This window comes from Ischnura elegans, chromosome 5 (assembly GCF_921293095.1).
Source record: "Ischnura elegans chromosome 5, ioIscEleg1.1, whole genome shotgun sequence".
Classification (NCBI taxonomy): Eukaryota; Metazoa; Arthropoda; class Insecta; order Odonata; family Coenagrionidae; genus Ischnura; species Ischnura elegans.
Window position 1 is genome coordinate 84260830 of NC_060250.1, and position 13996 is coordinate 84274825.

The window sequence follows — 13996 nt, forward strand, 5'->3', positions numbered from 1 at the left end:
CACATGTTAGCAAGATTATTTTGTCCTGTCTTAATTGTTTCTTGAACCTCATCTATATGAATTTCATATTCATGAATACCATTGTACTATTTATACTGATAATGTTCCAGCCTTTTATGTCCTTGTTTTGAAAATATGCTCTTGAAACTTAAAAAAAATGAAAAATAGTTTTTTTAATGAAAAGGCAAAGACAAAATTAATTTTTCTGTATCGTTTTTAATAATATCATTGTTTAAAGATGGTAGGATAAACACTTAATGTTTAGCATCTGAAAAAAAATCCGTAATATCTTACTTCCAGATAGGTGAATGGAGAACATCTTAAAACTATTAGATGTTGGATAATTTCAGCTGGAGGTATTTCATCGATTATGGAGCAATCGAGGTTCTTTACTGCATGCTATAGTTATCCATAATGTGGATGTGAAGTCACTCACTGCTATCCGAAAGTGTCCTTGGTGATCATACAATGGGTGTGAGATTTAAAATTTTAAGAAACAGATTGATAAAATTTGATCATGTACTTTTAGTTTTGCTATTCATCCACGTAAGAAAAACTGGGGGAAGTTCAATAAGGTGTATCTTGTCCTTTAGTGACTCAGTAATGAATTGATAGGCAGAAGGATTTGGTAAAGATAAACTTCAAAGCTGATTTGCATCGGTATGCAGTGTGCAGTTGCTCTGAGGAAGTGCACTCTAAATGAGGCATGACTTGACTCCATACACACTCAAACACAACTGTGGTGTGCAAGCATGTTCCATGTCTGCCATTTCCATACTAGCATGGTGCATGTGCATCTCTTCTTCGTGTGCTACATAACACTGTTCTGTAGTGCAATTGGCTCGTCTTATGTCCTCGGCATATCTCTCATTTAGTGATCATCTTCATCATTACTGGACCCTCCTGCAATAAAATATAATTCAATATTTCTTGGTCTCCAACTGCCCATTATCTTGATTCAAGGAATTGATTTGTTCAATTCTTGAATTTTGTTCCATCAGCTTAGTAATCGTTTTCTCATATTTATAGTATTCTTCTTTCTAACCCTTGGTGTGAGAGGTCAGCCAGTTTAGTTTTCATTTTTTTTTCCTCCAAATGTGCTTAGGGCATAACATTTATTTTAAATTCTAGCAAAAAATTTGAAAACAAGCCATTATCAATTATTAAATATTGTGTTTGTATTGGAACATTGAAGCTACTAGGAGAAGAGATAGTTTTCTGGTTATTTGGAAATAAATTTCTTATGGTGTACATAGTACTGTGTGAGTCAAGGTTTTTATAAAGAGTTGAAAATCTTGGTGATGGAGTTTGGCATAAATGTGTGCTTTAGGAGGGAATAATAGCTTAATTTAAGTGTCATTTGACCTAAAGTAGGTTCAAAGAATTCCAAAAATTTTTATCTTAAGGATTGCAATAACATTGTCAAAATCTAGTGCCTTAAGTATTGAAAAAACCGGGGCTGTTATATATATCCTCAGTGCCCATTTTTAATGATTTCATTTTGAGGAGATCTTGTATCATTTTTGTCAAGTAGCTGGAATTGGTAAGGCTTAGTGAATTTTTTGTTAGTGGTGATCTTCTTCATAAAATTTTATTTAGTAGCTAGTACAGATATTGAGACTTAGCATCTTTGTTGTTTGTGTCCTGAAAGTATTTAATTTTAATGTTCTTATGTCTACTCCTCCTTATTTCTTTCAAGTAATTTATGCATTTTTCTGAAGATAGCACTATATTTTCTTGCTTTCTTTCTAAAACATCCTTATTTGTCAAACTGAATTTATGTAATTATTTTCCCTTTTAATCAATTACTGAGTACTTGAAACTTATTTCAATATGAGCATCATAAGTTTGGGTCAACACTGGTAAAAATTCTCTTCCTTCAAAATTTCATTTTATAAATTTTTATTTAATGGTTTTAAAAACTTAATGAATCCGTTTCATTCTTTCCACTGGTGTGTAGCATGAGAAGGGAGGGAAAAGAAATATTGTTCACGTGTGCACTCCTGCAAGAATCTATTATTGAGATTGCTTTTTAGGACCCTGCATAGGAAAAGATAAATATAATCTTCAAAATCAATCTGTTATTGTTGCATTTTAAGGGGCATGAGGTTGAAATATGTCCTTGATTAGTTTCCGCGAATAAAATTGCATTACAATGCACATATAATATTATTGAATCTGTTAAATTAAACGCTGCATTTGACTGAACTACTTGTAGTAGAACCTCAGTAATCAGTCAAATGATTATCTTCATGCGATCATCTACCTACAACTTCCCTAATCATTTCCTTGAACATGCCCAAATCTCACTTTGTCCCATCCCCTGTTCTCCTTCTGTAACCCTTCCCCTCCTCAAAACTTGTTTACAGTGGAATGGTTGCTAAAGATACTTAGGAGGGATGGTACGGAAACCTAGATTGATAAAAATTTCCAATCAAATTATCATGAATGAATCATCCATTTCTTTCGATTATCTAGTTCAGGGTGGCCTCTCCATTCGGAGGGATAATTGAAGCCCTCATGTATTTGCTAAGTATACAACACCCATCAGAAATTTCATAAGTTTCAAAAAGAGATTTATTTTGACTGAAACTAAGTAGGCATTATGTTAGTATATGCATTAATTATGTTAAGAGGTTTGTTGGTAATCTACTGGTTTGGCGTAAATGGTTTCCATTATAATTCCATTAAAATAATGGGCAAAAAAAGAGAGAGTAAAGATTAGAATAGATTTAATTTATAAGGAACTCGAGTGTTAACATTATTGTTACGTGAGAGGTGATTTCTGTATTTTGCCCGGTGGTTACTGGTATACCTTTAAATGAATCATATGCCTAAGGAAATAGAAAAAGTAGTTGATTGAACAAGTAGTGAGGAATATGTGCTCTGGCTTCTTTTGTGTGAGATGTTATTGTAAGTAGTTGATGCCACAGGTTCAGTGCTGCTGAGAACACAAGTGTAGCTGATAGATTGTGCATGAATGCCATCGCATTGCTGCCTTAAATTAACTTGTGGAAGAAGTTATGAGGTCTGCATGTGGGATCAAGTATAGGTTAATGGGATTATTTTCTATTAATATTAATTATTGACTTATAGAGTGGGAGTTCTCTTTTAAAGCTTAGGATTCCATGTTTTGAGACCTGTTGAAATCTTGTGAAAGGAGTAAGGTTATCACTTAATGATTATAGAAGAGAGATTGCTCTAGTCTAGCATGCTGTGGTTAGGAAATGTTATACGTAAAAATGCCCATGTAGACCATTGGCACTCAATCTTAAATCTTAATTAATTATTCTTTTATTGCGATCCTATGAGATAATGTTTTTAATGGAGCATCATAAGCGATTTTCCTCGTCATTTGAGTGATTATCATGCTGATTGTCTTTTTATTGTATTTTAATCTTGTATCTTGAGCCATTATGTCTGATGTCCTTAGGGATTGGGCATTGTAAATCCCTTAGGTATCACGCAAGTTGCGGTAGCCTTCTAATTTGATGCATATTAATGAGATTAAGAGGATGCATACCTGCCTCTCAACTGCTCATTTTTTGTCTTATTTGGTAGCTCATTTGTTTAAAAATTACCATATAACCTTGACATTGTTGGAATGCATTGAGTAGACCTATGTCAAAATTTACCTGTCTCTCAAATAAAAAATAAGATATTATGCGTAGAAATTTTTTTTCAAATTCAAGCTACAGTCCATTGTTGCCCAAGATTTACTTAAAAACCCTGAAAATGTCAACATGATGGCATAAGTGAGTAATCCGTAACCAAGAAAAACCGGTCCAACAGGAGGCATGCATCCTCTTTAGAGAGAATGTTTTGATTGTTAGTTGGTGTCAATCATACTTCTTGGATTGAGAGCTAAGTAACCAGCATGGACATAAGTTCGTATTGAATTTGGAATCAAACTGCATTACTTCATTAATAATGTGGTCATAGTTATTATGATGCTGTCTTTCCATTGATGAATAAGAATATGGTGCACATGAAAAGGGTGTTGAAAGAAGTTTGGGTTGAGTGCCTCTGGTGTAGGTCACCCATAACTCAATAGGAAGTCAGGGTTGCTACAGATCTGGAAATCCAATAGAGCCAAGGAGAGTTGGATTGCCTTAAAATTTAAGGCCTGGGAAAATGTAAAAAATTCATGCCATTCCAGTTCAGGCTCTGATTATTGTTTTAGAAATGTCCATCCCATCTGAAACATTATTGAAAAAGGATAATTCACTGCAAAATGTTTTTTGGGATTTCAAAAGTCTCTCATTGAAATTCCAGAGTTGTGATCAATTTGTATGGAAATTTTTAATATTTGTGGAGAGGATTGAAGGACTTAATCAAAATGTATGTTACTCTTCTCAAAAACATAAGATTAGTTTCCTTAGATTGTAATCGATCCTAGGTATTTTACTTGGCATTTCATTTAATCATTGCTCATTCGAAAATTTTCCCTCGTGCATTAAGAAAAAATAAGGGAATATAACAATCCATTTTCTGTCGCAACCCTGAAAATATGAGAGCTGCAGATTCCTGTTGAGTTGTCTTTGAAAATGAATCTTATTAGTTTGTATTTCCTTTGAGGGAAAAGTATGATAGCAAAAACTGTGGTGTGAAAGGGCTTTGGGCTATACTTGGTGTTTTTGCAGAGGCGTCGCCCGATATTGACGTCTCCCGTGTGCCGTTGTTTCACGATGGCAACTGGAGGGAGTCTTGGTAGAGGCTGGATGGGCTGATGGGCGGGTTGATGCAGCCTCATAAGTGACTGAAAAAATACTAATGCACATGTATGCTCACTTGTAGAGTGTCTGCTCAGGTTTGCCTCTCCAGTTTTAATTTGGTGGACCCATTAATCCCTGCTCATTGAATGGCCCTGCTTTATTATCTCCTTTTATTTTTCATTGTTGTTGTTTTTTTGTAGTAAAATTTCCTGCTAGGTACTGTTATTTTCCATTCACTTTACCTCTTGTCCTGTGTTAGCTAGAGTAATTGAATTTTGCATTGTAGAAGCCAGAGTATGGATTTGTAAGTGTAGCTCCTTTAGCTGGCCATAGATGGCATCACGCTCCTAAGGATAATTCAAATTGGCCATATTGAGTTTGTGTATTGTCCTAGGAGAGGGAGTAATGAAGCAGAATTTGGAAAAAATGGGGAAACTATGGTAGTGATGGTTCGTTTGGTAATCTCATTTGCCTTCAGAAGTAATCTTGACTAGAGAAGTGATGTTGTGATCATAGTATCATCATAATCATTCCTGTGTCATTGTTTTTGTGGGGTATACTGTGTAGAATTAAGGAGTTGAGAGGGAAGTTGTTGAAATTAGGGCCTCTGATTATGCACAGATATAATGTTAGTGAAATGGAGTGTAGAAAAGTGAAGACTAAAAATAAAATTTTGTTTCCAATGCATTCTTGGCACTGAATGAAGAATAATGCAGGTTTCTTGATTTGAAAGCTATCCAATAAGTAGTGTTCTTTATTGCAACATTCATGTGATGGCTGATATGTGTCTGATTTGTCTTCAATTTAGCCTATTGTCTTTGGTGAATTATCTTGGATAGTTTTTTTTTTGGCTGGAATATTTTTTTTGATTGTCAATGGATAAGTTCGATAGGCAGAATGATTTTTATGCTTTTGCATGCTGCATGAGTAGAGAGCTTAGTGCAGGCTTCACCTAGAACTCTTTATTTAATTTTTAGTTTCTCTGCGGGTCCATTCAGATTTGCATCTGGCCCTGAACATGTTGAGTAGTTGATTGGTTACTGTCTGCTTCCATCCCATATCATATCACTGTTCACCACTCTACCTTCATTTAAACTCCCTTGACTATGCAGTTCATTGTTTGATCACCATATTTATCATTTGTGCTTGATTCATCATATGTAATCTCATTATTGCATAAGTTATTCACAAACATTTTCTTTAAGAGTTAAATTTAAAGAATTAATGTATAAAAAATTGAGTATGTATTTGAAAACAAGTATAACTTGCATTAAATTTTCTAAGTATACCTTGTAAATTATATACTTTTCCTTGAAATATTACAATGTATTCTTCTTAAAACCTGTGTAATATTTTCGGAAGCTTAAATTCTCTCAGAGGAAGCAGCTAATTGAATTTAAATTTTGAGACAATCTAGTAACCAAATGTGATAATAATTTAAATAGCAGTTAGTACTGCATAAATATGTGACCTCTTAAAATTGAATCAAATGATTTCTTTTTTATGCTTAAAGCTGTTATGGCCTATTTTAATATTGCATAGTAATGTATTAACAATTAGGTAATTCCATAATTGATAGTTATGGCTTTTTCATAAATGTGTGTTTTCTCCTTGACCCTGTGTGCCTGCCTGTGTCTCAAACAATCTGCAGTGAATTCAAGCTGATCCATTGACTTGGAAGGGGAGAGAGGTTAGAATATTTCCCAACATTAGTAGTCTTAATAAGTTAATTTTTAAAGTAAAGCTGAATGCCTTTTCTGTGTCTTTTGTGTTCCATATATTTAATTTTTATTGCTGTCTGTTATCAACTATATATTTCACCTGCCTTGCATCATTGCTTATTAAATACCAATTTTGCATGAAATGGAGCCACAAATTTGTTTTGCACTGCATATTATCTTATGAATTATTGATTGAATCAATTCTTAATGCTTTTTATAATTATGAGCATTAATTTTAAGGATGTTAATAAACACCTTGTTGGTTATTTATAATTGTTCCCAGCAAGTTCTTGTCAGTTACAACTCATTTATATGCATACCTTTTTGATCATTTTAGGTGAAAGGTTAGAAAAATGAATTCTAAATATGGTCTGTGATTTGAAATTATGTAGTAATTGTGTGGTAATACGATGGATATTTGATAGGCATCTTCCTTTGGATATTGAATTGCAAGTGCTTTTATCAGAAGTATGGTATGATAGTGTATATGCCATTAAGAATAACCTATTTCCTGAGTTATTGATTTGAATATACTGGTTCACTTAAAAATTAAATATGGTGCTGCATGTGAAATGCTTTTTGCCCTTTTTTCAGACTTCGTTTAAAGATTTATGAATTAAAAGAAAAAAAGGGGAACGGTAATCACTATTTAGTCATATTTTTCTCTTTGAAATTAAGCTTTTCAATGCGCTTCAGCCAGTGATTTAACCTTTATTCAGTATTTATTTTTGAACTTTCTTAAAACATGACTGAGGAAAATTTAACTGATGGACGCCATTTTTAATGCAAATTAGTATCAATGGTCTTAATTTTTCCGTACAAATTTAAATGCCAATCGAAACAGGAGTAAGTGTAAAACTGCATTAGGAATAATGCAATGTGAAATAATTAGTTTCAATTAGTAATGGGTTGATTCGATTCTATGCCAAATTTGAATCGAAAATGAGTATTTACTAGAAATGTGCGAATAGTATCCGCGAATACCTCGAATACTAGAAAGTATTCGATATTCGATGTCTCGAATAGTTATGCGAAAAGTACCGCCTCGAATACTTTGAATTTCGCGTCATACACTGTCGCACGCACGTCGTTGGTAGTTGACTCGGAAAAATGTAGAGAACTGTAGTCATTTAGTGCTCGCAGCGCCGTTTTACGCAAGTTGACGAATTAATCACATTCGTGGAATTGAGCGGTGAAAAGAGTTCGACGAGGGGAACCGAAAATGGTTGGGTGAAAAAATCCGAAAATCCCCGATTCCCCCCACCAGGAGAACCTCAGTGCCGTGAGATAGCAACCTTAGGACATTTCCCACGATCCGCTATCCCCCTCCATTAAGCATTCGCCTCACCCACTCTGACGCTTTCCTCTTCTCCTAAATCAAACAAAAGGTCCCAGCTCGCGCAGGGATCGCATTAGGAAAAAATACCAAGTTACACGAGAACAATAGAAACGTGTTTCGGGCCCTCCCTTTTCTCCCCCTTTGACCTTTTTTTTCCTACCAGCTTCGAAGTTCCCCTTTTCTGTGGAGGTCAACCGCTGTACGAGTCATCTATTAGCACAAAAGGTGTCTAAGAATGACTTTCGTCAATTGATGTTACACCTTTATTGGATTGAAATATTAGTAATGAGCGCGTCATTTCAAAAAGAATAAGACCAAACACGACGTATTTCTGAGTTTATTTAAGCAATTTAAAGGATTCAAACAGGAATTTAGCTAATTAATGGAATATTTTAATTTTACGGAAACAATTTGGGCATATAGTTGGTTCAACTAACAACTCTCTCAAATATTCTAAGGGGACACACGACCTCGTGAAAAAATGATTTCATGCTGTATCGGCATTTACAGTGCTACGATGGATTTCTGTCTGATGTATACATTCTTATCTACCAAACGCCATTTCTGCGGCACGCCGATCTGATACTCGGCTTCATCCAACTTCTTATTTTCAACAGGTAGCTCGCTTTACCCTCACTCCTACTGTCAAGTGCTAGCGGACAATCCAAGGCGTTTTGCAAAATACACGCGCTTCTCCACCGGATTTCTTCAATTATTTTCAGTCCATCTTTGGAAGTTCACACGAGATAAGCAGATGAATTTGAATTGCTAGCGGGGAGAAACCAAATATCCTGAGAAAATATCCCTTCGACTGTGACAATAGAGATTTATAGCATAACTCATAAATTGTAACTTGATGTATGTTTTCGAAAAAAAAATACGGCATCAGCTTCCGAGGAGCTCAGTTGCGAGGATATCGAGTTTCGCCAGAGTGCTAAGTCTCCGTCGTATTTTGACATTTATTTCTTTGCGTAAAATGCTTAAATAAACTCAGAAATACGTCGTGTTTGGTCTTGTTAGTAAGTAGGTAGGTGTTTGGTCTTATTCTTTTTTAAATTACATGCACATTACTAATATTTCAATCCAATAAAGGTGTAATATCAATTTCCAAAAGCCATTGTTAGATAAATTTTGAGATGACTTATGCAGCAGTTGTCCTCCAGAAATGGGGAGCTTCGAAGCAGGTAGGCAGAAAAAGGTCAAGGGGGAGGAAGAGGGAAGGGTGAAACACGATTCTATTACTCTCCTGTAACTTGATATTTTCTTTTGAAGCTTTTGATTTATGGTCTTCGTAATACGAACCCTGTGCGAGCTGGGGCCTTCTTTTTGGTTTTGGAGAGGAGGAAAGCGTTGGAGGAGGGGCTGATGGATGGAGGGGGTAGCGCATTTTGGGAATTGTGCTACGTAGTTACTATCCCACGGCGCTGAGGTTCTCCTGGTGGGGGAATCCAGGGATTTTAGGATTTTTTCAGCCGATCATTTTTGGTTCCCCATGTTGAACTCTTTTCACCGCTCTAATCCGCGAATTTGATGTAGTTGGTCAACTTGCCTAAAACGGTGCTGCATGCACTAAATGATTAGGGTTTTCTACATTTTTCTGAGTCAAATACCAACGATATGCGTGCGACAGTGTATGGCACGAAATTCAAAGTATTCGAGGTATTCTAGATTGTACCTTTAGCATAATTATGTGAGATATCGAATACCGAATAGTTTCTAGTATTCGAGGTTTTCGAGTATTCGCGGATACTATACGCACATCTCTACTTTTAATTCAAGGCGACTTGCCTCGGTTATTGAAATTTCTAATTATGTAAAAGGTTTTTTGTTATTGTTTGAAATAATGAAACAGGCGGTGACTACCTTTCCTCCCCTCAACTACCACTCAAACAAAAACTATTCAATTTTGTATGACAAAGGAAGGGAAGTGGGAAGCAAAAACACGAAGTGGCTTGCTTATGCATTATTTCTCAAGGATTGGATTGCTGAATCAATGCTATTCCCAATTTGCCTCAGCGAAAATGAGTTGTTAAAAGTTAGCCCATCTACGAATGATCTCAAGATTCCTTATTGTTAATTTTTGGGTTGTGTTAAATTAAATGCCTCTCTTGCAAGACTGCTTCTTTGGAGCTTATTTCTCAGTGAATATTCTTGTAATCTCAGGGGAAGTCTCATACCGTTGGTGACTGGGACGTATGTTTCAAGGGTGCATTGTGACCAAAGTGGTAATTTTGGCCGCAGTGCTTCAAAACAGTAAAATTTATTCTAGACTCTTTTGCAATGATGTATCTGTTTGTCATAAAGCAACAATATGCAACTGATAAAAGAACTTGGATGGCTTTACAAGAAATATGTACTAAAATACTATGGAAGTCAATTTTTTTTTTGGGTGTCCATTAATTACGTGAGGTGATTTTTGGACTACCCTTCCCCCTTAGTGAGATATCATGAGATTTGTCTCGACACCCCCCTTTCCCTCTAATCTCATGGGAGATTTTTAATAATGCATATTTTTTAGTGTTAATACGTTAATCTATGCTTCATTGCATTGGATTTATTAAAAAAAACATTTTGTTTAATTATTTTTATTTAAGATTAGTTTATACTAGTGTTTTAGAGTATCATGATCAAAATTTCGCTCTTTCTTGTTGAAAAAAAATTACGTAATACTTTGCGAGGGCCCCCCCTTCCCCCACGTGAGATTGGGTGAGAATCAGCTTGACCCCCTCCTTCCCTTAAATGCCTCACGCAATTATTGGATGCTCCTCTAGGAGTAGAACTTGGTGGTTGGTTGGTGGAATAATTTTTTTGTTGTCCTGAATTTCTCCAGAAGGTTGTGTGCTCACCTACGGTAATTTTCTCATCTATTTCATGTCATTTGCCAACATCTTTCCCGTCCCTGAAGGAATCACTCCAGGGAAAATAGAGGACTGGATGGTGGCAGCTGCCGCCATGGGAACAGTGATGGGGCCTAACAAGCTTGGGAACAGCCAGCAGCAGAATTTGATTTTCATCGACGATTGATGCACTCACCCATGCACTGGCATTGGAAACATTAAAAAAAAAAAGATATTTGAGTTTTTTCTACAAAAGGGAACATGAGAACAGTGGAAATAAGGCAGAAATGGCACGACAATGGACCACGTGGTGTGTGTGATTGTGTGAGAGCAAGAGAGTATGCGTGTGAAACAATGCAGGTAATGGAGAGAGGGGGGGGCTGGCGGTGGAATTTTTACAAGCGAATTAGTTGGTTTTCACCTCTTTTCACGCCTTAAATAGAGAATTTTTTTGTTTTATTTGGATCTCAATGGCTGCTATGAGAGTGATTCTCCTTCACTGCTGTCCCTTTTTCATGCTGGTGTTGCTGTTTTCTTTTTTTTTTTATTTGGTGAATTTCTGACATTTTATAAATTATTTATTATGCATTCGTACTCAGATATGTGTGGTTAGTGTCAAGGTTCCTCAGTAAGCCAAAGGAATACTTTGGCACATTTTATTTAGGGCATTGTTTGGTTGCTGGGCAATGCGGTAAAAGAAAATAGGAAGATGGTCTTAACGAATCAGAAATTCAATGCCCCCTGTGAAGAGGAAAGGTTGTAGTTTAGGACCTTTTTGTCAGAAGAAAAACTTGTATTAATAAGGCATCTGTATTATTTAGATACAATGCAGGCACTTCAGCCATTTTTTTATTTTTAGCTGTGTCTTACAACAATGTATAGCAAAACAATGAACATGTCCTAAAGAAAGTTAAAATCCCTGAAGCAATGCATTTCCTTTATGCCTGTCACTCTGAGAGTTGTTGAATTTCTTCCATAAAAACCTATACATTTTTTCTTTGGCAATGTCTGTAACAGTATGGGAGAAGTTTTATTTTTGGCACACTTTTGAGTGGCCAGCCGTTGACACAGGAGTGGTTGCTGGTGTAAAACATTCCTCGATCTGTTCTCATCTAGCGGTACCTTTTTATCTCGTGTTCTTTGCAGTTTGACAGTTTTCTAATTATGTAAAAAAAGGATGAAGTGAAAGTATGAGCAGAAGATGCTCTTCTGCACTTAATCGCCATAAGATTATCATAATCTGGTCTGATGGTTATATTGCACCTATTATTTTTAAGATAATAGTGTTCAAGGAACTCTTGATAGTGAAAAAAATAACAGTTTTGAACGTAGATGTGCGATTTTTAAAGCTATTACGTATAATCAAGGAGGTAACTGTTTCTTGGGCATTTTTTTTTAGTACAACTTAAATTTTGAATGGTGCGTGAGTCTTGTGCTCTTGAGATTTTGACTAAGACCTCTTGACAACACAATTTTTGTATGACGTAAAATAGCAATCTTTGGAAGAATTTTTTGCAGTATGAACATGAGTTTATGGATTTATCAGTTAATCAATTAATAATAAAGATTACATGATGTCAGTTTCATACTTTTTTATTCTAAGGTTGGTATTTGTCAAGATGATTGCAAAGTATGTGTTTTACTTGGTCGTGCTGTAAAGTTTCAACAAATAAATGGAAGACCCATTGGTTCAAAAAGACGTTTTTTCCCAGAACTTTGCATTTTCATGGGTATGTCTCACCATGTTTGTTGGGAGGAGTTTAGATTGGTAATATTTTAAGATTTGTTTTCGATTTCTCAGTCATCCATTCATGCTCTTCCATTCTTAAGATTGGTGTACTGGATCCCTCCATTTCTCTCTTTCCCAAGCTACTTCATTTGGGCCCCTTTTGATCTTTTTCCTTGTTCCCTTCCTTATTTACACTTAGCATTTCTCTTTTGGTCTTCCTTAGGAGACTTTTCCTTTGATTTTTCTCTATTAAATTTCTCTCTCTAAATACTCTCTCTCATGACATGGCCAATGCACTGGATCTCTCTCTGGCATGTTGTTCTGCACACTTTTCTTTTTTCTCCCATTCTTTGGAACCAGAGATGCTGAGTTATAAAAAATGTTGGGGGGCCCATACCGATGGTCTTGCCCCGCGAAATTTTATAAATAGTGAGTTTTATAGTTTTTTTATAGCTTATTAGAAGAGTCATATGATCAACATTAGATCGCTAAAACCCAACTCTCGATAACTGAACACTCCGGGGAAACTTAACAAACCTGACACATTTTTTTCCTCACCCCCATAACAAATTTTTGAGGGGTCTCGGGCCCCCTCTGACCCCATGGAGTCGGCGCCACTGTTTGGAACTCTGTTTAGTTTCTCACCCTCTCAGTCCAAGTGATCTGCATCACCTTGTCTCAAAAGCTCCAAGTATCTTTGAATTCTTCATAGATACGTATTATTAAGTGATACACAATTATGGGGTTGCTACTGGTCAGTTTAGTTAGGGAATCAATAAATTCAGTTTCGTCTGGAAATTTGAAAACTCTTCAGGGTACTGCGCAATATGTACTCCAGTATCAATGTAGCAATTTTACTGGCTGCGTTGTGGAAGTAATACTGCTTTAGTTAGTATTACTATGTACTGCTCAGTACTCACCACATGAGCCATCGCTACTTGTGTGTCTGACAAGGATTCTGTATCCTGTGTATTTTCCCTGATGTCTGCAAAGGTTAGCTGCATGGTATCTATGGCCTTTGTGTCCACTTTTTGGCTCACTTCATTATTTTCCCTTCCACTGCCACTTAAGGTACGTTTTCATAGACGCGTCAGAGGCGCACGCGCGCGACGATACGCGTCACGTATTCGCGTGAACCGTTCACATGCAAGCGAAAGCGAACCTGCGCGTAGGATGTGCTTGCGCGACATCTACGGCAAAGAAGAAATTATAAAAAAAGAAACGACACGACCGTGTATGATTGTTGCAAACTAACTTTCAGATATATGAGTTGGAGTGTATTTCTGCGAACATATTTGAAGGGAAGAAATGGGTGCAGTACTGCCATTGAATCCTGTACAAATGGAATGGAGGTTTAATGCCTTATTGGGCCTTGTTTTACTAAGAAGACGGCGATATGCAAGAAAAAGGTGGTGGGTTCGCCCAATATTTGAGGAACGCAGAAGGTAGGGAGACTACCATCATCTCCTCCAAGAGATGAGGCTTAACGACCGCGAGTCATTTTTTAATTACTTAAGAATGTCCCCAGAAATGGTTTAGTTAGAACTATCGAATTCTGATGAAATTTATCAAAATTTTCGGTCGTCATATGGCTCATTGAAAAATTTAGTAACAATTACCAAACCAATTTGATAAATTATATCAAACTGGTTTGG

The 13996-nt window shown here is 36.2% G+C and overlaps 1 protein-coding gene across 9 annotated transcripts in view; it reads left to right on the forward strand.

The window, feature by feature from the left end:
• The window catches only part of LOC124159145 (chromodomain-helicase-DNA-binding protein Mi-2 homolog), a 60624-nt gene extending 48313 nt beyond the window's left edge, over positions 1-12311 (forward strand). For 5 of the 9 annotated variants that reach the window (XM_046534730.1, XM_046534731.1, XM_046534733.1 and 2 more), the window contains exon 33: positions 10681-12311. In XM_046534730.1, the coding sequence (XP_046390686.1) occupies positions 10681-10799 (119 nt within the window). In that variant the 3' untranslated portion in view covers positions 10800-12311. Of the gene's footprint in view, positions 1-4643; positions 4756-6366; positions 6406-10680 lie in introns of those variants that run through there. The other 4 variants (XM_046534735.1, XM_046534737.1, XR_006864908.1 and 1 more) reach the window with 3 other exon arrangements.
• Positions 12312-13996: the final 1685 nt, after the last annotated feature.